The 25445-nt window shown below is 36.1% G+C and overlaps 1 protein-coding gene across 2 annotated transcripts in view; it reads left to right on the forward strand.

The window, feature by feature from the left end:
- The first annotated feature begins 4 nt into the window (after window positions 1-4).
- The window catches only part of LOC115212764 (ERO1-like protein beta), a 49957-nt gene continuing 24516 nt past the window's right edge, over window positions 5-25445 (forward strand). The window contains exons 1-7 of one of the 2 annotated variants that reach the window (XM_029781437.2): window positions 5-331; window positions 12603-12722; window positions 15686-15769; window positions 19687-19743; window positions 22651-22727; window positions 24700-24773; window positions 24907-25027. In XM_029781437.2, the coding sequence (XP_029637297.1) occupies window positions 191-331; window positions 12603-12722; window positions 15686-15769; window positions 19687-19743; window positions 22651-22727; window positions 24700-24773; window positions 24907-25027 (674 nt within the window). In that variant the 5' untranslated portion in view covers window positions 5-190. The remainder of the gene's footprint in view (window positions 332-12602; window positions 12723-15685; window positions 15770-19686; window positions 19744-22650; window positions 22728-24699; window positions 24774-24906; window positions 25028-25445) is intronic. The other variant, XM_029781436.2, reaches the window with a different exon arrangement.

Raw genomic sequence — 25445 nt, forward strand, 5'->3', positions numbered from 1 at the left:
TGCGTGAGATTTTCCGTTTGCTGTTGTCAGTTTCAAAGCTACTCAGATAAATAACAATCAACATGGTATTATTGAAAGGAGTTTTCTTGGCGTCGGAACCGTTTTTTCACTGATCTGAGGTGGAAAGAGATAAAAAAACAAACAAAATTTTATTGATTTGTCAAAATATTAATTGTCATCCTTGTAAACTATGAAGAATTATATTGTTCTAGTAAGCTGCTATCAGATATTTATTTTAATATATCTGATAGAACTTCCAAATGCAAAAGGTAATATTACTGGAAAAAATGTTCAAGGAAAAAAAGATGCTGCCGAAGGATGCTTCTGCAAGGTAAAAAAATAATTCAGTTTATTTCTCCCACTTCCCACTCTGTTAGCAATCATCACTTTTAATTTAAAAAAGATAATTTATAAAAGATATTCCAGAAAACACTCAACGTGTTGCTACTGTTTACTATTCTTTCATCTCTGTTAACTTCAAGTTAGTCTTAATTGAATAGACATATGATCAAAGGTATTCCAGCCACGACCATCTGATCTCATTTTAAGACAACGTTATTTAACGTATCCTTTTCTATTTTAAGACAGCAGAGTATGATTTTAAGGGAGATTTTAACTGCCATTTCTAGCAGATCTTGAGATCACTTAGAATAGAGGTATTTAGAAGAAGAATTCCAAATTACCTTGTATCGATATATTTCTAAATTCTTCCTTAATAAACACGTTTTTACCAAAGTTTAAGGTAATACATTAAACTGTATACTGAGTTCTAAATGCGTGTGTGTTTGTATGTGCATTAAAAGCAATGAATTAAAAATAATAGATGGCATCATTGTATTGGGTTTTCGAGAGACCAATTGTTGATAGTTTATATTTTCTATTAAAATTACACATTTCTGCATATTGATAGGAAACATATGGTTCGAGGACTCATCGTTTCCGACACTACTCGCTTATGGGAAGCTCAAAATCTATACTTAACATTAAGTATCATTTAATTATACAAGTCTAACTATATATGGCCTGTAACTGGCATTCAACTAATTGTATTAACATAATCTGGAATTTTTAGTACCTGGAGTAGGAATAGATCGTTCTTGTTTTCCAACCAGTCTTGTTAGATCTTCACGGAAGAAATAACAGCCGAGTGGAATAGTCACGTACAGGCTTTCTCTGTTGCTCCAAAGATAGCAGTTGGATCTGACCAAAATAATATCGAATGGAAACGTAAATGGAGTACATTTTAGTGCCACAAGAGGTAGTTAAACTGCTGTTTGGTATTGAAAAATGAAAATATATCCTTAAAAAAATTTAGTAATTAGAGGAATAACATTGACCATCGATAAATTGATATTTGTGACTTCTTTTTTATTGTAGTTGTTATTGTTGTTATTATTATTATTATTATTCCAGTCGTATCTTCGATGCCTTTTAGGAACCTTTTTGGGCGATCTTTCGTCAGGTCTACTAGAGACGAAAGATCGCCCCTTTTTGTATGCACCTGTTGTCCCCTGCTTAATTCTTTGTGGGAGGGATCGTACTCAATCTTATTTCATACATAGATCTGCAGTTATTTTAGTTACGTACTTCCTTACTACTGCAGATATAAAAAAGGTGGGGGCTGCTTAATCGGTTTGTTGACTATATTCTAAAGTCTCCTTGAGTTATCATCAAAATATTTTTTTAATTTTTACTCTAAAAAGTATCCATTACATTTTTATATTATAGTACACTTCTAAAAATATAAATATTTAGTGATATCTTGAAGTTTAAATGTATCGTTTCTGCGAACGAACAGGATAACAGCTGGGTGTACATTTTCTAGTTTTCGGAAATGAGAAAGCCTACCGCATACGATATTTGCATTTGTGCTCAGTATAAAGTTTTAAGAAAGCAAAAGAAGAAATACAAGTTTTTCAGCCTTAGGTATTTAAACTAACTAAGTAAACAATAGATCCAGGAGAATTATTGAGTCTTTGTCGGCGAATGGTATGTAAACATTTCAAAAATGCCGCGGGGAAGACGAAAAATCTCACGTTTCGGGTAGTTCTTTGACAAGTCATAACTAATAGGTGAAAAATCAGAAGAAAAATACTATTTAATCATAGCTGAAAAATCTGAAGCATCTATATACAAATCTAAATCTGTTCAACAGAACTTCATCCTACAGTAGAAGCCTGCCTCTAACCAACGGGCTCATGACGACTGAACGTACATCATTTGAGCCCGTCACTGTGCACGAAAGAAACTTTTATTTCAAGAAGTGCCCAGTTAATATCCTGACCTAAATTAACTTACTATTATTTTTATTTGTAGCCATAGCTTTACTTCATTTAGACTCAATCTAACAGGCTCATGAGGCTGAAGCTTATCTGAGATGTTTAGAGACTGTAAGTACAAGTTTTCCTCATGAATGGGGCGCCAGTCCATCACAAAGTTAAGTCTTCTGCTATTGCTGGTACTCATTTTAAGCTGGACTCGAGCTGTTTGAAATAAAGTATCTTGCTCAAGGATACAGTGCACCACCCAGTCTGGAAACGCGCGATGTAATGATCTTGAGCCTAACACTAGACCTCACTTCAATCTACAGAAGCTTATGTTAGTTTCAAGTTTTGACGCAAGGATGAAAGGCAAAGTTGACATCCTCAGCATTTGATCTCAGAACATAAAAACATACAAAATTCCACTAAGCATTTTGCCCCGCGTGCTTACAATTGTACCGGCTTGCTGCGTTACAGAAGCTCATATTAAATTTTGGACACCTGTTGTAAAATTTGACCCTACTAAAAGTATAGTGCATTCAGTGGGGTTTGATCAAATAAACCATTTCTGGATGGTTGTTGTTATTGTTGAGTCCAAGGTTAGCCCTGACTGAGTAAACATATCAGCAATGTCATTTCAGCCATGACCATGTATATCATGTGAGGTAAGTTTGGTTGCTTATTTTTGTACATTAGGTGACTTGGTGAAGACTTCTGTGTTGGCTCAAACTATTCCAGGTTAAAAGAAACAGGAACAATTAAGTAATATAGTGTCAATCTAAATTTTAATGTCCCAAATATTGTAGTTGTTTTAATCTTGCAATTCTCTAGGTTCAATAAAACAAACATTTACATCATCACCATCATCATTTAATGTTCATGTTCCATGTTGCCAATAGGTTTGGATTTACTAGTTAACAGTTATTACTGGGTTTCAGCACCTGGTAATTGACCCTTTGCTTTAGAAGCACACTTATGATTGTGTGGTTAAGGAGTTCACTTCACAACTACGGGATTTTGGGTTTGATTCCACTACACAGCACCTTTGATCAAGTATTTTCTATCATAGCCTCAGGTTGACCAAGGCTTTGTCCAGTATAAAACTTTGGTGGACAGAACCTGTATGGAAGTCCATCAGAGGTGCTGTTTTTGATCTTTGGTATTCTTGTCCTAGGTTTAATCTATCTCATAATGTAACATTACCACCTGATCCCTAGATGCTTTAAGTGGAGCCTTCTCTTTTACAAGCATTCGGGACAAGTTTCCAATTCAAGAATATCTTCCTCCTACAAATTTCAGAAACTCTGATAGGATCATGGATGATGCCTTTCCTCTTCTGACTATCCTTTTATTGTTGTTGCTGTTGATACTAATAAGTCAGTTAAGCACTTTCGTGCCATAATCTTATAACTGTACAATCTCTTGGAAATTCCTTGAGTTCTCATCTTGTCAGTAATTATAAAGATTACAAACTTAGTCGTAAACTTTTGACTTTTTCTGTCTTGCAAATTACTTGCCAATCTCAGTAGTGTTAGTGCCATGAAAAAAGTATCCAGCACACCCTGTAAAGTGGTTGCTATTAAGAAGGGCATCTAACTATAGAAACTACGCCAAAGAAGACGTTGGAGTTTGACAGTTCTCTAACTCTTTGAATCCTGTTGAAGCACCCATCCCACATCAACATGAAAGCCAAGCATTAAATGAAGAAGGTGATAACAAAAAAAATAGAGGCCTAATGACAGGATAGAAGATAACCTTCATAAGGAACAAATAATTTTAAGTAGATTGGATAATTAATAATTACTGCAGTTATATATGTAACTTCTCTCATATTTCTTAACTATATTAGTCACACTAATTATCTTTGTCATCTACCATTGACAACAAGCAGCCTAAATTTATTTCAATTATTTGTCCAAACCATTTCATTTGCTTTTCATCTGTACTTCATCCAATAATTCAAAACTGGTTGAAGCCACAAGATTAGGTTAATCCTCTGTGTATAAAGATAGAATCCTTTTGTTGTTATTAGAAACATGATGTCTGTAAATTTTCCTCCAACAACAGATTCTTATTTTTACATTTTCATTAGAGCTGTCCCAGCATTGATTTAGTCATTTTAATAACAAGATTCATATATCTTTAGATTTGAAGAGAGCAGAAAGATGCTTAAGCAAAGTTGAGTGAATGCATGTTGTATACAAGAGCTTTGATGATGGAAGGGAAACCTCAACTAGATTCTTCACTCACAAAGAACATGGGTACAAATTTTTTGAGGTGTATAACAGTGCTCAGATAGGTGAAGTTGGCAAAGTGTTGGCAGAGAAATGGCTAATTGAGGTAGTCAGAGTTTGTGACAGAATAATTAAGCTATGATTAGTCATGGGCAACACAATATCATCAGTTTTCTCTGCTTATGAATGACGATCAGGGCTGACAGATGTGTAAAAGCACAATTTCTATGGGGTCCTTTGACAGACCATCTCTATAATGAACAACGGTGACCTTGTTATCACAGCCAATGACTTTTATGGACATGTTGGGCAACACCATTATAGTTATTCTAACGTGCATGGAGACTATAGATATGGTGTGAAGAATCAGTAAGGATCAAGTAACCATCTGTGACACTCACGTCAAGAAATTAAAGTTAGCGTTGCAGAACTGATTCAACTAACAATAAGGTGAATATGCAAACAAAATAGACATCATATTGATCAAGAAACAGGGTAGACAGGTGGTTGTGAATACTGAATCTATCCTCAGTGAAGAATGTACCACTCAATATAGACTTGTTCTTAGTGACTTTACAGAAAGAACTATACAAACCCAGAGACACAAGATGGCAAAGCAAAGATCCCTTTGCTTAGCCTGCTCAGACAGATTCTAAAGAATGCATATATCTAGGGGAAGGGCAGACAGGGATCTGTAACATAAATGACAACTGGGAGTTTCTGCTAGACAATCTAATATGAGCTACAGATCAGATTTGTGCTTGAAGCAATATGGATGGATGGAAGCACTCCGTCGGTTACGATGACGAGAGTTCTGGTTGATCCTATCAACAGCCTGCTCGTGAAATTAACGTGTAAGTGGCTGAGCACTCCACAGACACGTGTACCCTTAACGTAGTTCTCGGGGATATTCAGAGTGACAAAGCCGGCCCTTTGAAATACAGGTACAACAGAAACAGGAAGAAAGAGCGAGAGAAAGTTGTGGTGAAAGAGTACAGCAGGGATCACCACCATCCCCTGCCGGAGCCTCGTGGAGCTTTTAGGTGTTTTCGCTCAATAAACACTCACAACGCCCGGTCTGGGAATCGAATCCGCGATCCTATGCCTAACCACTGGGCCATTGTGCCTCCACTGAAGCAATATACCAGCCAGTTGCAAGTTGACATGAAGGTGAATAGTACAGTAGATGGGGTCCATTAGAACTAAAGACAGTCTTGGAAAGATTGGAAGAAAATGGAGAGAAGAGTAGCTCCAAAGGAAGCTTGATATCAGTTAAACATAACATAGAAAGAAACTATAAGTAAGAGGTTTGCTTGTGATCTGCAATGACCAGTTTAGAGATGGAAGGTATTTCGGATTGTAAAGCTTTACTTCAGTGAGAATCAAAATGCCATTGAAGAGAAAAGTGTGTCCAGAATGATTGCAGCACACTTACTCTCACTAACACAAATATAGAAAGATGCATGGAAATCTCACAACAAGAAGCTGATAAATGTAAAGAATGTGTGAGAGAAAGAGGGACTACCACAAAAAAAAAAACATAACCTGCTACTGATGTTGGCAGCCATATAATCAAAAGTGCAATATGAAACCAGGGAAACAACCAGAACATAAATAGTTGCTGAGAAGTTGAAAATGTCTGAAGTAGGGCTTGTACTGGATATTCACATAGTTGATCGAATAATACAATAAGGTGTCATACCTAATGACTGGCAGAGTGATATCACTGTCAGTTGAAATGTTGAATCAAGTTATGAAAATAACACAAAGAGTTATAACACAACTGATTAAGAAGGAAGTTAGCTTGGACTAGATACAGTTTAGGCATGTGGAGTATTATTGGTTCTCTGTTTCCAGTGAGTTAACTACAAGTTCATAGCTAAGAATTATGTTACTATATCTACAATATGGAGAAGGCCTATGATAGAATTCTTTGCTCTCTAGTCTTGTAGTCACTAAGAATGGCTTGAGAGTTGTGCAAGCTATTTACAGAGATTCCATCAGAAAGTTAAGAGTTGATATTAAGTTCAGCTAGAAATTTAGCATGCAGGTTGATATTCATCAGGGCTCAATTCTCAGCCCCTTCCTGTTTATTATAGTTCTCTAGGCCACAATAGAGAAGTTTAAAATTGGTTGTCCTTAAGAATCCTGTACATTGGTGATCTAGTTCTCAAAGCTGAATTTGTTGAAGGTTTAGAAAAGGAATTCCAAATATGTGTGTAAAGCTTAGAATTGACAGGCTTCAAAGTAAATCTAGCAAAGACAAACATTTTAGTTAGCAGAAAAAAAGACAAGATTGTATTGCTACCTGAGAATTAGCCATACCCATACTTAATATATAATAAAGGGACATGTAGGAATTCCATACTGTGGTTGTGAAAGTGTGTAGGCAGGCTTACCGAAAAGAAAGATTTCATGTGTGTAGCAGATATACAGTTGTGGCTAAGAGTTAGAGCAGCATAAAATAAATTCTTTCAAATACTTTGAAAGCTCCATAGAAGTATTTGGTGGTTTCTCTTACCTTCTTTATGTGCTATGCATACATGTGTTGACAATTATAGTCTGTCACACCTTCCTGATGTGCATTCAACCGAGCAAGTTAGGGATTTGGTCTTTTTGTATCCACCTGGAAAGGCCAACAAGTGTCTTCCTCAGTTTTTTTTTGCCCTTTCAGTTTCCCAGTTCTCACCAAATATTCAAGGCTTTATCTTTTCGTATGATGGTGGATAAACTTTACTTGTTGTTTCCTTATGTTGTTAAGTTTCCTGGTGGTTTCTTCTGGTCTATCTCTATAGAATATCTTGAGTAATCGTCTAAGGAACTGCATCTCAGCAGCATTGATAAACTTTTGCACTTGTTTGTTGTTGATCCAAGTCAAACAACCATATGTAAGCATAGGTTTTATGTATACTCCTAAAACTCTTTTCCTCACTTTTATTGATAGCTGTTTATTTCACAATATATGTTTGATTTCATGAAAAGCCTATTCAATCCTGAGATAGATCACCTAATTAGCATTAGAAGTGGATACTCTTTAAACTTAGTAGCCAAAATAAAAACAGAGTTAGAAAAAAAAAACACTGTAGGTAGTTGTAATCTCTGCTATTTACTTAGTTATTAACCCTGACCTAAGTGGAAAGAACCAACAGAAGAGGAAGCCATAGATAGAAGTTGTGAAAGATGATCTCAGGATACTAAAGTTCATGAAGAAGATAAGTGGTAAGACATTGTGCAAGGAGGATTCATCTAACTCATGTAAGCATAGAAACACAGGTGTTAAAATGGTAGTGATAATGATGCATTTGATATACTTAAAATATTGATTAGCAGTCATCATAAATACAATTAAAAAAACCCATAGATATTAACTTTTTATTTGTATGACACAAATCATTCTTCAAAGTAATGTATAGTTACATAATGTCCATCATACTATACCATAAAATAGCATTTCAAATATTTTTTCATGACAGATATTAATTTATTAGTTAAAAGTTCTGCATAGAAACATCACCTGTTGTTTCAGATTCTGTCAGGAACTGCAGCATAAAATTACAAGACAGTTGTTATGTAATTGCTAAACCTAAAATTAGTAATGAAATCTCACTCAATATAAACTCTACTCTCTTGTAAATAGAGTCAGATGTTTTAAGTCCTAAATAGTTCTCAACCACTTTTTAACTCAGTGTCCCCTTTTACTAAACTCTGTCTTACAAATGCCCTTCCCCAGGTTTTGCAAAACAAAACAGATTTAATCAAACAGGAGTTAATTTTGTGCAGTGCTTTTATATCTATATTTTCTTATATTATCCCATGGAGGCAATGAGACCAATGCTGGTCTTGTGTAACTAGCACCCATGCCGGTGACACATGAAAAGCACCTTCTGAGCACAGAGGCAATGACAAATGACCAAGACCTTTGGCAATATGTTGTGCTTGAGAAGGCTCATCAAGCTAAGTGAAATCATAGTTGTGGTAGATATTGGTGTCATGCAAACTGATACCCGTACCAGTGAAACATAAAAGCACCCATTACACTTTCGAAGTGGTTGGCATTAGGAAGGGCATCCAGCCATAGAAACCATGCCAAATCAGACTAGGTACTGGTGCCAACTCCTCACCTTACCAGCCCTTGTCAAACCGTCCAACCCATGCCAGCATGGACATGAGACACAAATGATGATGATATCCCAGCCAGCATATGATCCTTTTTAGATACTTGCATAGACTAGTAACCCTATGTTGAATTTTTTATGGAAATTACTAAAAACAGGCAAGGATTTACATTATAAATTATACTAGCCCTTGGTGCATCATCAATCATGTTTGTGCTCACTGATAAATGTCCTGTTCATATTCCAGTCAAGACAAAGAATCTTTGAAAATATATTTAAAGTATAATTATTGTATCTAACTTTAATATCTTAATTCTGAGAAAAATCATAAACCCTCAAATACTTGGTGTCTTCATAGTGCCCCTTTGACTTTTGTCACCTCCTTGCAAACTCACAATGCCCCTAAGAGAGCACTACTGCCCAGGTTGAGGACCAGTGGTATTCTTTTATTGGTTTCAGTCATTTGACTGTGGCCATGCTGGAGCACTGCCTTTTTTAGTCAAACAAATCGAGCCCAGGACTTATTTTTTGTAAGCCTAGTACTTATTCTATCGGTCTCTTTTTCTGAACTACTAAGTTACAGGGATGTAAACACACCAACATCAGTTGTTAAGTGATGGTAGGGGGACAAACATATATACATATATATATACGACAGTCTTCTTTCGGTTTCTGTCTACCAAATCTACTCAGAAGGCTTTGGTCAGCCCAAGGCTATAGCAGAAGACATTTGTCCAAGGAGTCATGCAATGGGACTGAACCCAGAACCATGAGGTTGGGAAGCAAGCTTCTTATCACACAGCCACTCCTGTGCCTGTATTTTCAGTGAAGTTTAGACTAACACAGAATACTGATCAAAAGCTGTGACATCATCCCAAAACAGGCAAATTGATTTCTGACTTGTAGATTGTTTTCAATGAGTTTCATCCACTACCTTCAGTCTGCATTTCATCATCATCAGTTAACATCCAGCTTCCATGCTGTCTGGGAAGATAAATTGACTAGTACATAATGTCCATTTTAAATTATAAATGTAAGGTCTACATGCACTGATAACAGATAAATAATTGATTAATCAACAATGCACTTTCAGGTAGATTAGACACAGACATAATTGCGTGGTTAAAAAATTTGCTTTGCAACTGTGTGGTTTGGAGCTCAGTCATACTGTGTGGTACCCTAGGCAAGTGTCTTATACAACCCTAAGCCAACCAATGCCTTGTGAGGGAATTTGGTAGAGAGTGAAACTGTGTAGAAAGCCAGTGTGTGTGTGTGTGCGTGTGCACACACATCTTTGTGTATATATTTGTCCCTCCATCACTCAACAATCAGTGTTGGTTTGTTTGTGTTTCCATAACTTAGCAGCTTGGCAAAAAGAAACTGATAGAATAAGTATTGGAGTCAATTTCTTTGACTTGAACCTTTCAAAGTAGTACCCTAGCATGGCCCATTCCAGTTTCACTGAAACAAGTAAAAGGGTAAGAGAACCAGTCTGACTTGCAAACTCCCAATCTCTCAATGGACAAATGACTATTCTTTCTCTAATGCAGATCTAACAAAACTAGAAAGTTGTCAGATGATTTCCTCTTTTTTCTGTTTACAGAAAGATAAACACAAATGGTGTAGCCACTTTGTGTAGCTTTCAAAGTGAGGCTAAAATTTTATGTGTTTTAAAACAAAAATTATACCTTGCTTGCTTCAGATTACTCATTGATCATTGATTTTTATCTCTATTCTAAGCTAGTTTAGCTATAAATTTCTCATACCTTATTCCTATAATCTATCACATTTCATCCTTGTGTTTTATATAGTTTCTTCTGGACATTTTATATTTCAAAATACAATATTATCTCAAGTATAATGCAACCCCACAAAACACACTTTTTTGTGTTTAAAAATATTTATTATCTTTGGTTGTTGAGTCTCATAAAGCTGATGACAAGTGACCAAGACCTCTGGCAATTTTTTGTGCTTGAGAAACACATCAAGCTTAGTGAAATTGTGATCATGGCACATAAAAGGTACCCATGCCAGTGACACATATATGGCACCCATTCCAATGACACATAAAAGATACCCAGTGCACTCTTAGGAAGGGCATCCAGACGTAGAAACCAACCCCAAACAGATGACTGGAGCCTGCTACAACTCTCTGGCTCACCAGCTCCAGTCAAACCATCTAACCCATGCCAACATGGGAAACAGACATTAAGTGATAATGATGATGTAATATTTAATTTTACATTCTAAGCTTATGCCTTATTTTTCACATCCATTCTTTTATCATAAAAGTGTATATTGAAGACTTTATTTTCACTACCAGCATATTCTATTGATATAACATTCCCATTTTAAACTGTAATCTTTTAAATCAGTTAATCACTTTTAAATAATACAATGTAAAACTACACATCACTACTAACCTGGTAACAGGATTAACAATTGTCATTGAATCTATTCACTAAACATTTAATGTTTCATGGCTGTAAGCAATGAAGTGTATACATTAATTGTTAGACATCTCAGGTCTACTATCTTTGTTTTCACAGGTTTGTTGTTCATTCATTTTTACATCTGTTTTTCCATGTTAGCATGGGTTGAACAAATATGTTCAACCATTGTGTTATAGAAAGATCCTGTTCCTAACCCTTCCCTAATTTTCAAGAAATAGATAATTTTTCCCATTTATCTTTGGAAGCTCAAGATTATGGGATGATTATTAACCAGGAAATGGTAGCTGTGATTTCTGTGCCAGTGGCACATAAATAGCACCATCCAAACATGGCTGATACCAGTGCTGCCTTGACTGGCTTTCATGCCAGTGGCACATAAAAAGCACCCACTACACTCTCGGAGTGGTTGACATTAGGAAGGGCATTCAGCTGTAGAAACACTGCCAGATCAGACTGGAGCCTGGTGCAGCCTCCTGGTTTCCCAGACCCTAGTCGAACCACCCAACCCATACCACCATGGTAAACGGGCATTAAACGATGATGATGATGATATATATATGCTTAATTGGCAAAATTTACAAAGTAACTCAAGAGTTGAGAGTTTTGTGCATTGACACTTATCAAACTAGTTTAAATAACTGTTCTGATTCTTTGCACTGTGACAGAAATGTATACAATGACACTGGTGCCAAGTTGTATTGCCCCAAGGTGGTAGCCTTTCCTTTTGGAGAACATCAGTGGTGTGGTAAGGAGAGGCTTATGTACATAAGTCATCATCATTCTCTGCCAAAAAAAAAAGTAGTCTTGCTTAGACCTGCTCATACGAGGAGGCACAGAAAAGTTCCTGGCTTTGGGTAAAAGAAAACACTGGAGGATCAGTTAACTATGATTTTATTCAATATATCCCCCTCTCAGATTCACACACTTATTGCAACAGTAGTTCAGTTATCTAAATTCTGTAAAAGAACTTGAAAGGTTGGGCCTCCAACCAGGCCTTTCGCTACACCCTTAAAGCCAAGAACTTTTCAACACTCCCTTGTACAAGTGTGAATAAATAATCAGTATTCATCAACAGAAGCTTACTCTTGGTCTTGCCATGTCACTATGTCCACAAGGGTTTTACTGGTAGCTTGAGACAGGAACTGAACTAACCAGTTTCATTACTTTAACAACTCATCAAGCTTCCTTCAGTTTTTCTGAATTATGATTGTATATCATAATAAATGATTGAATTATTATATTAACTTCAAGTTGACAGACAAGTTATTAATATATTGCTTTTAACATCTGCAAATGTAGCATCACAAACAGGATTGTCAACACATTGACCTGGTTGATGGGTTTTTTTTTTTATTGATGTTTGTTGGATTCCATATATTTATTGCTGAACAAGTTTTTAATAAGTTATTTCATGTCAATGTTGTATCTGTTGTTTTCTTCCTTTTTTTTTTATTATTGACTATCTAACTCCATTTATCATTTTTTAATTTTTGTTTTTGTTTTTGTTTTTTTTTATTATTCATTTTGTCTTTGAATTAGTTATCTGGCACTGTAGATGATTGTGAATGCAAAGTAGAAAATGTTGACTTTTTCAACAATCTTCGAATACAACCATTATTGCACGAGATTCTTCAAACAGATTACTTCAGATATTTCAAAGTAAGTAATGCACATAACTTTTTTTTTTTTAAAGTTATTGTTATTTTTGTATCATCCTTAAATGACACTTGAAACTCTTTATGAAGGGAACTTTATTTGTACTACAACAGTGACCACTTTACTAATGAGAGGCAATAACAATAATAATAATAATAATAATAGAATACCATAATAAAATAAGTATTTCAAAACAGTAGAGTTATGCTAATACAGTAAAATGCCATAAATAAAGTTAAAGGACAGAATAGAATGGTTCAATGTTCAGAAGTAACAAAGCAATTATTATTTCAAACAATCAACATCAGTGAAAGTTACATTCATTCGTCTATGCATGAATTAGAAAGTAAACACTGTAACTTCTTTTTCTTTCTTTCTTTTTTTTTTTTTTTTTTTTTTTTTTTTTGTTCCTGTCCATGAAGCTTGGTTATGTCAATTCAGATAAGGCTGTGCATAAAGAAGTTTGCTCAGCAACTATATGCTTTCAGATTCAACTCCACTGCAGGGCATCTTGAGCAAGTGTCTCCTATTATAGTTTTAAACCACCCAAAGCTTTGTGAGTGAAATTTGGTTAATGTCAAACAGACTACTTAAGCTTTTGGTGGTCAGCTTAATCTCTCTCTCTCTCCAAATTTGACATCAGCACTTGGCCCTTTAGTACTTGCAGTGAAATCCACTCTGTAGCAAACTCTGTTGTGTGGCGCCTTTAGTTTTGTCAAAGACATGACAAACTTTTTTGAGCTAGTGCCATAATAAAATGCACCCATTATACTCTGTAAACTGCTTGGTGTCAGGAATGACATTTGATCAGAGAAATCAAACCAAAAAGGAAGCAAGATCTTGGTTCTCTATCTCACCTAAGGGGGTAGTAACTCCAAATAAGAATTGACTCAGGCTGCAACAAGCCATCCACCATATGCCAGTACATAAAACAGGTGTGTAGTGATGATTATGATATCATTTTTAACATACATATGGCTATAGGTGTAGACATGCCTGTGTGGTTGAGCAATTCACTTCCCAGCCACCTGGTTTTAGGTTCACTCTGACAGCATAGCACTTTGGGTCTACCAAATTTGTTTCTAATTGTACAATTATAACAGTATTTTCAAAAACTATAATTTAAAAACATCCCATAGATTTTGAAGATTTTCAAAGTTAATTTTACCCTAGATTTGATAGATGGAAAATTGCAGATCATCTATATGTGTGTGTGTGCATGCATGTGTCTGGTGTGTTTATTTATGTACATCTGCACTCACTTGTGTGAAAGTGCAGCAAGAAGTGTGCGTTGTCAGTTTCTTCCATCAACAAGTCATTCAGGCATTTCGTGTCTTTGAAGCTGTATGGAATAGGCAATTCCTTACCTGAAAAATATGTGCGGTTTAGTGTCAGGAATGGCATCTGGCTGTAAAACAAAGCCTCAGATAACATATTCATCCAACCCATACAAGGCATGAAAAAAGACATAAACTGAATATCTTAACACCCACCTTCTCTATTTCTCTGGGTGACTGACAGAAGGTTCATTTTACATTAGGTAGCGAGCTGGCAGAAACGTTAGTACGCTGGGCAAAATGCTTAGCGGTATTTCATCTGCCGTTATGTTCTGATTCAAATTCTGCCGAGGTCGACTTTACCTTTCATCCTTTCAGGGTCGATAAATTAAGTACCAGTTACACACCGGGGTTGATGTAATCGACTTAATACCTTTATCTGTCCTTGTTTGTCCCCTCTACATTTAGCCCCTTGTGAGCAATAAAGAAATAAGGTTCATTTTACATTTGCAGTCTCAATACCTCTCCCTTTCTGAACTAACCTATAGCCCTCACACATCACTTTTTGGATCCTCACCATTCTCATCTATTTCCATTCTTTTGGGTTACCTTCCCACCTTCAGATCTTCTGTCTCACTCTTATAATGTGGGACAGCCCTGTACCCTTTTCTACAACCCCTTCTACACAACCCACTTCATCACTTTTCCCACTCCATTCCGCCCTTTCTCACTGACCCATGACTAATCCTTTCACTTTCCCCTGTTCCTTCTGTACTCCCTCTCCAAGTGTCCACTCTGTTACTCTCTCTACTACCACTTTCCCACAACATAAATCTATTCTTCTCACCATACTTCACCTTCTCTTATCACATTGCCTAAAATTATCACATTTTCCCTCTCTCTTGCTCTCCTTCATGTATGGAGAGCAAGATGACTTCACTGGTGTTGGTGTCATGAAAAAGCACCCAGTACATCAGAGAGAGAGAGAGAGATATTAAATACACATAGATATAGATAAATAATGCAAGCAAGGAAGTTGTTAGATACATCTTAGGTACATAAAAATCTGATTAGAATGCTTGCCAGCATTCTCAAAAGTTGAAATACAAGGTGTGAACTATTTTAATTGTATGATAGTATTGTGAGATAAATCAGGATAACACTATGAATAAATATGTTAAAAATAATATCACTATGAATAAGTATGTTAAAAGGATAATGCTACAAGTATGTGTTAAAAATGATATCACTAAGAATAGGTATGTTAAAATTGATATTACAAGGAATCATCATCATCATTTAATGTCCACTCTCCATGCTGGCACAGATTGGATGATTTCAACAGAATCCAAAAAACTGGAGAACCAAATCATGCCTCAATGTCCATTTTGGCATGATTTCTATGCCCTTTCTAATATTAACTAAAGCAGAGTAAATGACCACAGAAACTATAAAACTATTCTTTCTGAAAAAGGTATATGTTAAAAGTGAATGGCAGTGCATCAGCATGGCCACAATCTCCAGCTAAAACCAAGAATAGAATTCTACTGTACAAAAATTTAAATATTTTAAAATTTGTTTCTAATTGTACAATTATAACAGTACTTTTAAACACTCTAATTTAAAAGTATCCTACAGATTTTGAGGATTTTCAAAGTTGATTTTACTCTAAAATAATATCAATTGCAGGTAAATTTGAATAAAAAATGTCCTTTTTGGTATGATGATCATCAATGTTCTTTGAAAGATTGTGCTATAGACAAATGTAAAATGGTAAGTAAATATAATTTTCTGTATATAATCAACATCTTTTAATTTTCATCATCTTATTGGTGTGCATTTCTCAATATTTACAAATGTTTTATTGACCTGCCATGTTGTATAACACCTTTTGTCTCAATCCTATATCTGTCATCCATCAGGTCCAACACAGTGGCCTCACCGCTTCTTCCCATGTTCTCTTTCATCACCCTCTGTCCCTATTAGTTTCCACTTTCAGTTCACATCATACTTCCATCTAGCAAGTGCGACCTATTTGCATGTTCTTTAAGGCATCAAGCTTGCGGAATTGTTAGCATATCAAGCAAAATGCAAAGCGGCATTTTGTCTGTCTTTACATTCTGAGTTCAAATTCTGCCAAGGTTGACTTTTCCTTTCATCCTTTTGGGGTCAAGGAAATAAGTACCTGTTGAGCACTGGGGTTGATCTTATTGACATATCCCTCCTCTGAAATTGCTGGCCTTGTGCCAAAACTTGAAAGCTGTTTACATGTTTTTTCTAGTGTAGCACATTCCATGTACAAATTACAAATGTACAAATATATCCTTAGCTCACTTTCATTCAGCCTTTTTACACAAGCTAACATTGTACATTGAACATATCACAACTAACTCCTCATATTTTCCACAGTCAGCACTCATGTCACACTAGCAGACAGTGTCACACTTCTTAAAACAATATTTGCATCACCCCTTTTGTACAAGAATAGAAGCCACTTGTTGGTAAAAGAGGTAATAGTTTCTTGTATTTCTTCTGCTCTTTTTTACACCCTTAGCTACTATAAGAAGCTTGCTCCCCAACCACATTGTTCTTGGCTCACTCCCACTGCTTAGCACCTTGGAAAAGTGTCTTCTACTACAGCTTTGGGTGAACCAAAGCCTTGTGAGTGGATTTGGTAAACAGAAACTGAAAGAAACCCATCATGTATATATATGTATATTTGCGTGCATGTGTGTGCTCCCCCACTGCTTGACAACTGGTGTGAGTGTGTTCATGTCCCTGTAACTTAGTTTGGTAAAAAAAAACACCAATAGAATATGTATCAGGCTTAGAATAAAAATAAGGACTGGGGTTGATTTGTTCGACTAAAATTCTTCAAAGCAGTCCCCCAGCATGGTACAGTATGATGGCTGAAGCAAGGAAAAAAATGCCTTCGCTATAAATACACTACTCAAAATTTATCATTTGTCTCTACCACTCTTTGAACTCCCTTCAATTACCTATCCTGCATTGAAACCATCTCTCTCTAAAGCTTTCCTTTACAACTTTCCCCAACTTTTTACATTTTTTTCTACACCGATACCACTGATGCACAGACCAAATTCTTTGCCATTCTAAACTGACTGCATGAGTTTGTTTCCCAAACTAGCCAGTGTGTTGAGCATCATGCTAACTCTCCAAACACACTTGACCCTTTTACTCCTCCCTCTTAAACTTAGCCCCTAACCAACCATCATTGGCTCTACATCCCCAAAATTGTGGCATGCTGACTATCCATGTAGTGAGTGTACTTCACCAATGAACTATTCCAAGACAGCTAAGGGATTGACTAATAACATCCTCTTTGGTATGTTCCTGAATATTATTCATATAATAAAATCCTACAATTCTAAACCTGCAAGTTGTTCAGTCACAGCTGCACTGCAGCTTATGGAAGAAGTTGCCATCATCACCAAGAAGTTGATTTCTACAGCTGGATGCCCTTCCTAATGCCAACTATTTTACAGTGTGTGCAAGGTGCTTTTAACACTGGTATGAGCACTTGTACCTGGTACTGGCACAAGTGCTTTTTAAATGGCATCAACACAGGACTCCTGCAGGCCAATCCTCTTCACCAGGGTATGCATCCTTTTCACTTCTGCTGTGGAGGACAGATCCTGAGAACAGGTATCTCAGTCTTTTGTCATCTTGTCTGAAAGGTTCAGTGTTCCGAGGTCACCCTTCAGTAGTTCCTACTTATTAGTGAAGGCACATGGCTTAGTGGTCAGGGTGTTGGATTCAAGATCGTAAGATCGTTGTTTTGATTCCTGAACCAGGTGATACATTGTGTTCTTGAGCAAAACACTTCATTTCACATTGTACCAGTCCTCTCAGTTAGCAAAAATGAGTAATCCTGTGATGATGGCCTGGCATCCTGTCCAGGTGGAGGATATATACACCATGGAAACTGGGAAACCAGCCCTTGTGAGTCAGTATGACTTGAGAAGGTAACTTTACTTTTTTTTGGGCTTCCTACTTACTGTTAATGTTGGTGTACCCTAGTATTTGTACAGTTGTTTTTGTCATTCAAATGTTTCTACAGACAGGTTTTAAACATTGGTATAGCCTGAAAATAGGCAAGCTGGCAGAATCTGTAGCACGCTGGGCAAAATGCTGAGCGGTATTTCGTCTGCCACTACGTTGTGAGTTCAAATTCCGCCGAGGTCAACTTTGCCTTTCATCCTTTCAGGGTCGATAAATTAAGCACCAGTTATGCACTGGGGTCGATGTAATCGACTTAATACCTATGTCTGTCCTTGTTTGTCCCCTCTATGTTTAGCCCCTTGTGGGTAATAAAGAAATAGGTATATCCTGAAAATAAATGTTTAATAATTTTTTTAAACACTAGTGCACACTCCAATACATAGTCATTAGCTGGAAAATTAATTAGATAAGCTATTATATAGCAGCAATATCCCATTGTTTAAATTATTCTGTTGTCACTGTCTTTTTAATGATTGGGATCTTTCATTTGTTTTGTTGGTTTCAAATTATGGCATGGGGCCAACAATTCCAGGAGACGGGGTAAGGTGATTACATCAACCCCAGTGCACAACTGGTACTTGTTTTATCAACTCTGAAAGGCAATCGACCCCAGTGATATTGAGCTCAGAATGTAAAGTCAGAAGAAATTCCACTAAGCACTTCATCTGACATGGTAATGGTTCTGCCAGCTCACCACCCTTCATTTGTCTTATTATCAAAGTTTCATGTGTAGTGCGGTTGGTGTTGGTTTCTTTCTGTCTTTTAGTCAAGAATGATGGGCAGTGTCCATGGTCCTTTACAAGAGTATTCAGTACTGGTTGGAGGACAAGAAAAAGCACCCTCAAACCGAGACCTGGCTAAGATACTTGCAACAAATTGGACTCCACAAAAGACACCCTAGGCCCAGGTAGTGGTATCAAACCACACAACAAGCTGTGTGTACCACATAAGATTACTGTTGACATTACATGTTTTCTGTGTAATGTTTATCTTTGTTTATCGTTTAATTGTTTCAGTCTAGACTACAGCCATGCTGGGGGTACCCCCTTGAAGGATTTAATCAAACAAATGAACCCCGGTGCTTATGTTTCTTAAGCTTGGTACTTGTTATACTGGATTCATTTTTCCCAACTGCTAAGTTACAAACATAAACAAACCAATACTGGTGGTCAAGAGGTGGTGAGGAACAAACACAAAAACACACACACACACATATGATGGGCTTCTTTTAGTTTCCATCTACCAAATCCACTTGCAAGGCTTTGGTCAGCCTAGAGCTATAGTAGAAAACACTTGCCTAAGGTGCCTTGCAGTAGGTCTGAACTCAGAACTACGTGACTGAGAAGTAAACTTCTTACCACATAGCCATCCCTGCACCTATAACTTACATGCTGGTCTATAATTAATATATATATGATGGGTTCCTTTCAGTTTCCATTTATCAAATCTACTCACAAGGCTTTGGTCAGGATACAAAATTGCAAAATAGAATATTAGAAACTGAAAAAAGTATTAAAAAATTCATTCCATATTCCACCATTTTCATAATGTAAGACATGTTAATCTTATGTAACAAGTTTTTTATAGTTTGAGAAATCATCAAAATAATGCATTTAACAAATTTTATTCTATTCAAGTATATACTATTATTTGTTTATTTTACAAAGGATGAAATACCTATTGGTTTGAAAGAAAGCAGCCATCAGGATACTAAGGAAAATAAGGTTTGTATTATTAGAAAATACCCTATTCTATTTTTATGGAACATTTTATTAATTTTTTTTTTTCAATCTTTAATGAGTGTGAGAGAGTTGCAGTTATCCAAATAAATAAGGTGGCAAAACAAAATCAACATACCTTGTCACTGGCAAAACAAAATCAACACACTTTGTCACTAACCTGAAAGTGTCCAAGACTGAGACACTTAATTTTCAATAGCTGTAGCATAAACATGTAAAACACCCCACTTTAGTTAGCAGATGCTTAACAAATGTTCTATTTGCTTGTCATACTGAATTCAGCTGGAAGTCAGCATATAGGTTTCAAGTAGACAAAATGGAAGCTACACTGGTAAATCATCCCTGACTTGTTTTGAAATCAATAGAATCACCCAGAATTTCATCAAGTGATACTTTCAACAATATCAATTGGTAAAGGAAAATACATGAAAGTAAAGACTGGATCATAGTAAGGCTGACATAAAGAGTTACTCTTTTTTTTCTTTACTCTTTTTACTTGTTTCAGTCATTTGACTGCGGCCATGCTGGAGCACCGCCTTTAGTCGAGCAAATCGACCCCGGGACTTATTCTTTGTGAGCCCAGTACTTATTCTATCGGTCTCTTTTGCCGAACCGCTAAGTGACGGGGACGTAAACACACCAGCATCGGTTGTCAAGCAATGATAAGGGGACAAACCCAGACACACAAACATATTCACACACACTTATATATATATATATATATATATATACATATATACGACAGGCTTCTTTCAGTTTCCGTCTACCAAATCCACTCACAAGGCATTGGTCGGCCCGGGGCTATAGCAGAAGACACTTGCCCAAGATGCCACGCAGTGGGACTGAACCCGGAACCATGTGGTTGGTTAGCAAGCTACTTACCAAACAGCCACTCCTGCATTACTTTTATAAAAAATGTCTTAGATAGAATGAGGTTTGAGGTAGTGTTGTATATCTGATAAAACAACTCAGAAGTAGTAGCAAAGAAAAGGTATTCAACAATTAAAGACATGCTAAGATACTGGGGTCAAGAAGCATGTGAGTTGGCACAGTCCAACATTGATCTAGTTCATGAAGATGAAATCTTGGCTCCACCACTCAAATTTCTTTGTCATTTAACATAAGCTCCAAAAGTACTGAAGAAAACTCTTTTCAAACTCCACCTGTCTAACACCCTTGGACATGTTTACAAAGTCAGAAAACAGCACAGCTCCCATGACTTACGGAAACATTTTTTCATGCTAAGAGTTGCTGAAGCATGAAACAGACTGCCAGCATCAGTTGTTAGTTGTCGGAGCACTGCATCCTTCAAAACTTCCATGCTTCCTGAGATTCGCCAACACTACACCTGATTTTCTCCCCTCCATACACACGCAAGCATGTATCTGACTCATACACTGTTCGCTTTCCAGACATTTGTACATTACTGCATATACTTTATACGCACTTTTTGACAAGTTGTGGTGCACCTGAGCACTGTATACAATAATTTCATTATTATTATAAAACTAGTGTTTAAAGTACCAATGAATTCTATGAATTCATTATTGTTACTTTTCTCGCAAGTGCATTTTGACATACTTCCATTGAAGAGTAGCAGCCACCTATCATAATTATCATTGTTTTCAATATATGTTCCATGTCCACATTTCATACTGGGCTTGGTTTGAAAAAATTCATTGCTGCTCTCTTAAATGGGTCAGGGAACCACTTCTTCCTTCTAAGTTTCATTGTACAGTTGGATACCCTTTCTAACACCAACCACTTTACAGAGTTTACAGGGTGCATTTTTTTCAAGGTACCAGACCTAGTGAGATTGTTGAGTTTTCAATAAGACTGCATGCTTCTCCCAACTCTATACTTAACAGAATGTTCCAGGTGCATTTTTATCATGATGCCAACACTAGAGAGGATGGCAATGAAAGAGTGATGGATTGCAAGAGGTGAATAAATGATGGAAGTGAATATCAAATGGCAGTGAGGAGTGTAGATAGAATGAATGAGATACATGCAGGCCTAATGAGGTCCCTTAAGTATATACTTCAGTGTAGTGAGAGATAGTAATAAGAACAAGAGAGGGTATGTTGGAGAGAGTCAGATAGGTTCTGTAGTATCCCTTGTGATACTGGAAGCAATATGCAGTGAACTGGGACACTCTTACACTTGTACCTCAAATGCTGAAGTTGGAGGTTCAAGCTAAACAAAACATTTTAAATTTCAATAACTGCTGCTTGTTACAAACTAAGATTAAACAGTGTAATGAAATCCAACATTGCTTTCTAAGCTACCTTTTATGCATATTATTATTTAACTACTGTATATGATGACCCATTTTCTGTATGTATTGTCTTTTGTGTTGTTAATGTTTATGACATTATTACATTATCGTCTATTTTTGCATTTGGCTTCCAAGATTCTTAATGTGAACTCATGTTGAAACAAATTTAGTTGTATCCTGGGAAGGTCATTAATCCAGTGCATATGTTTATTATTCATATAATGGTGCCGGTGGCACGTAAAATACACCAATCCGACCGTGGCCGTTGCCAGCCTCGCCTGGCACCTGTGCAGGTGGCACGTAAAAAGCACCCACTACACTCACGGAGTGGTTGGCGTTAGGAAGGGCATCCAGCTGTAGAAACATTGTCAGATAAGACTGGAGCCTGGTGCAGCCTTCTGGCTTCCCAGATCCCCGGTCGAACCGTCCAACTCATGCTAGCATGGAGAACGGACGTTAAACGATGATGATGACCCTGCCAAGATATCTTAACTGAATTCATAAAGTTTCTGTTTGTAACTTTAAATTCATGTTTTAAAATTATAAATGATTTCCATGCATATTTAAAAAGAAATAAAACTTTTTTTGTTTTTTTTTTGTTTTTTCATGAATAGTATTCAGAAAAGGCCAATTCAGAAGAACACACATGTGAAGAAAAAGTAAAATTGGCTGCATTAGATAAAACCATCAGGTATATTATAGTGATCTTTCATTTCTATCTATTTAAATATTTATATCTTCGGATAATTTGGCTGTCCATCAGTTACAATGACAAGGATTCCAGTTAATCCAGTCAACGGAACAGCCTGCTCATGAAATTAAAATGCAAGTGGCTGAGCACTCCACAGACATGTGTACTCTTAATGTAGTTTTCAAGGAAATTCAGCATGACACAGTGTGTGACAAGGCTGGCCATTTGAAAGACAGGTACTACTTATTTTTGCCAGCTGAGCAAACTGGAGCAACATGAAATAAGTGTCTTGCTCAAGGACACAACACAGCACCAGGAATTGAACTCATGACCTTATGATCACGAGCTGAATACCCTAACAATTAAGCCACACACCTTCTCTTGGATAATTTCATTAAAAAAACAATCAACAGTGAACTAAAAATCTTTTACTTTTCTTTTTTTCTTTCTAATACACTCTGTCATACTCTGATACTTTACAACACACATTTCATAAATATCATTGCCTGTTAGTTTCAGTATATTTTAAAACTTAAAGTATTAAGTTGGGTTAGAAATAACATTAAATTAATGTCAGACCTGTTTTAATCAAAATTTAGACTATTTTAAGCAGAATTAATGTTGTTACTTTAAAAGTGTGGGGTTATTTTTAAATCTTAACATGTATCACAGCACTATATGCAGTACTGTCGTCTCTTAAATTGATTAATGTATGGACAAAAGTGAGTTTTCACAATATAGAGGGGACTTCTGCTGAAATATTTGCATTGAAAGTTATAATTATATTATAAGACTACCAATTAAACTTAAATCATGCTTTATAAACATTAATAAATTACTCTTGTTAATATTCAATCCCAGGACTCAGAACTGGTTCCCCAGTTTCCACAGTATGTGCGAGGGGGTGCTGAAAAGTTTTGGTAAAAGAAAATACAAGAGGATCAGTAAATTATAATTTTATGCAACATATTCCCTTCCCAGACTCATCGTAGTGATCCTTCAGTTTTTCTAAGCCCTGTAAAAGAACTCAGAATGTTGGGCCTCTAACCAGGCCTTTTGTGATACCTTTAAAGCCAGGAACTTTTCATCACCCCTTCATAAGTGACCAAGATCACAATATTCCTCCTGAACAGGATGCCAGACCATTTCAGGATTACTCATTTACAGCTGAGTGGACTGGAGCAACATGAAATGAAATGTTTTGCTCAAGAACACAATGCACTCCCAATCTAGGAATCTAACCTATTTCTTTACTACCCACAAGGGGCTAAACACAGAGGGGACAAACAAGGACAGACACACGGATTAAGTCAATTACATCGACCCCCAAAAGAATGAAAGGCAAAGTCGACTGCTGCAGAATTTGAACTCAGAACGTTATCTTGCAATCATGTGTGCAACACTCTAATCACTACGCCACATACCTTCAATGGTGTTATGGATTTTATTATTGTTTTAGTGGTTGCGTGGTTAAGAAGTTCACTTCACAACCAGTTGGTTTCCAGTTCAATCATACTGTGTGTAACTGGTCAGATAACAGCTGGGTAAAGTAATACCACAGAATGGGATCAGAGTAATTTTGTAGGACTAAATTTTTATATTGTGTCATCAAAGACAAACACTAGTATAAAAGGAAAAACAAATGTTTTGCATGTCATCACTTGCTCTGCAAGGAATAGCAGCCAAATATCCCTCAAATTAATTCTCATTTTCTTAAACAAGGAAGGACACATTTGATAACGTGACTCTAGATAAACTTTATTTGGAATAAACAGGATGGTTATAGATAGAATATCTTTGATTTTAGGTTTGTTCGAATACTAGGCTAAACAGCAATAACAGCGTATAGAAATAATTATATTATAAACATTGCTATCTTTATGTTTCTTTGTTTTCTTTCTCTTTCTCTCCCAATCCTCTTTCTTTTCTCTGTTTTTTTTTTTTTTTGATTGACTGTTTCATACAATTTCAGTGATGAAAGTAAACAAGCTTTCCAGAGTTGGTCTGCATTTGATGATGCACAGATGACATTTTGTGAAATTGATGGTAATTATTCTAATTTATGTTCAATTATTATAATTAGTTTTCTCTTTTCTTTTCATAACATGCTTTAAACATTATTTAATCATCATATTGCTTTCATAAAAAAAAAATTTTTATTTTATTTTTTTTATGGTAGATGAATTATCATCAGAAATGGAATATGTTGATTTGCTACTGAATCCTGAAAAATACACCGGTTATAGAGGACATTCACCTCATCGTATCTGGAACAGTATATATGATGAAAATTGTTTCAAGTACATTTTATTTTATTTTACTTTCCATATTTTTTTTTGTTATCATTTGAGGGGTGTTTTAAAATTTTATCATTGGCAGATAAAATGCTTTGTGATATTTAATTACCATATTTGATAGCATACAAGATGCACTTTTTTCAAAGAAAAATGTTTCAAAAATATCGCCCTAGATCCTATATGCAAAATTTCAGCATCCTATAAGCATTTTGCCCCCTAAATATGCTCTGCTGAAATTCCAGTATGTCAAGTAAGCCTGTGCATCTTTTATGCCATCAAATACAGTAGGTATCTTATATTCTGACTTTACTTCCAAACTTGACTATGCTTTTTATTCTCATTAAGTCATTACCTGCCACTATGCAGCTCGTAAAAATATGTGTTAAACATGCACATACCTTCATAAATTGTTCAAAGTGAA

Source organism: Octopus sinensis, linkage group LG6 (assembly GCF_006345805.1).
Source record: "Octopus sinensis linkage group LG6, ASM634580v1, whole genome shotgun sequence".
In the NCBI taxonomy this organism is placed as follows: Eukaryota; Metazoa; Mollusca; class Cephalopoda; order Octopoda; family Octopodidae; genus Octopus; species Octopus sinensis.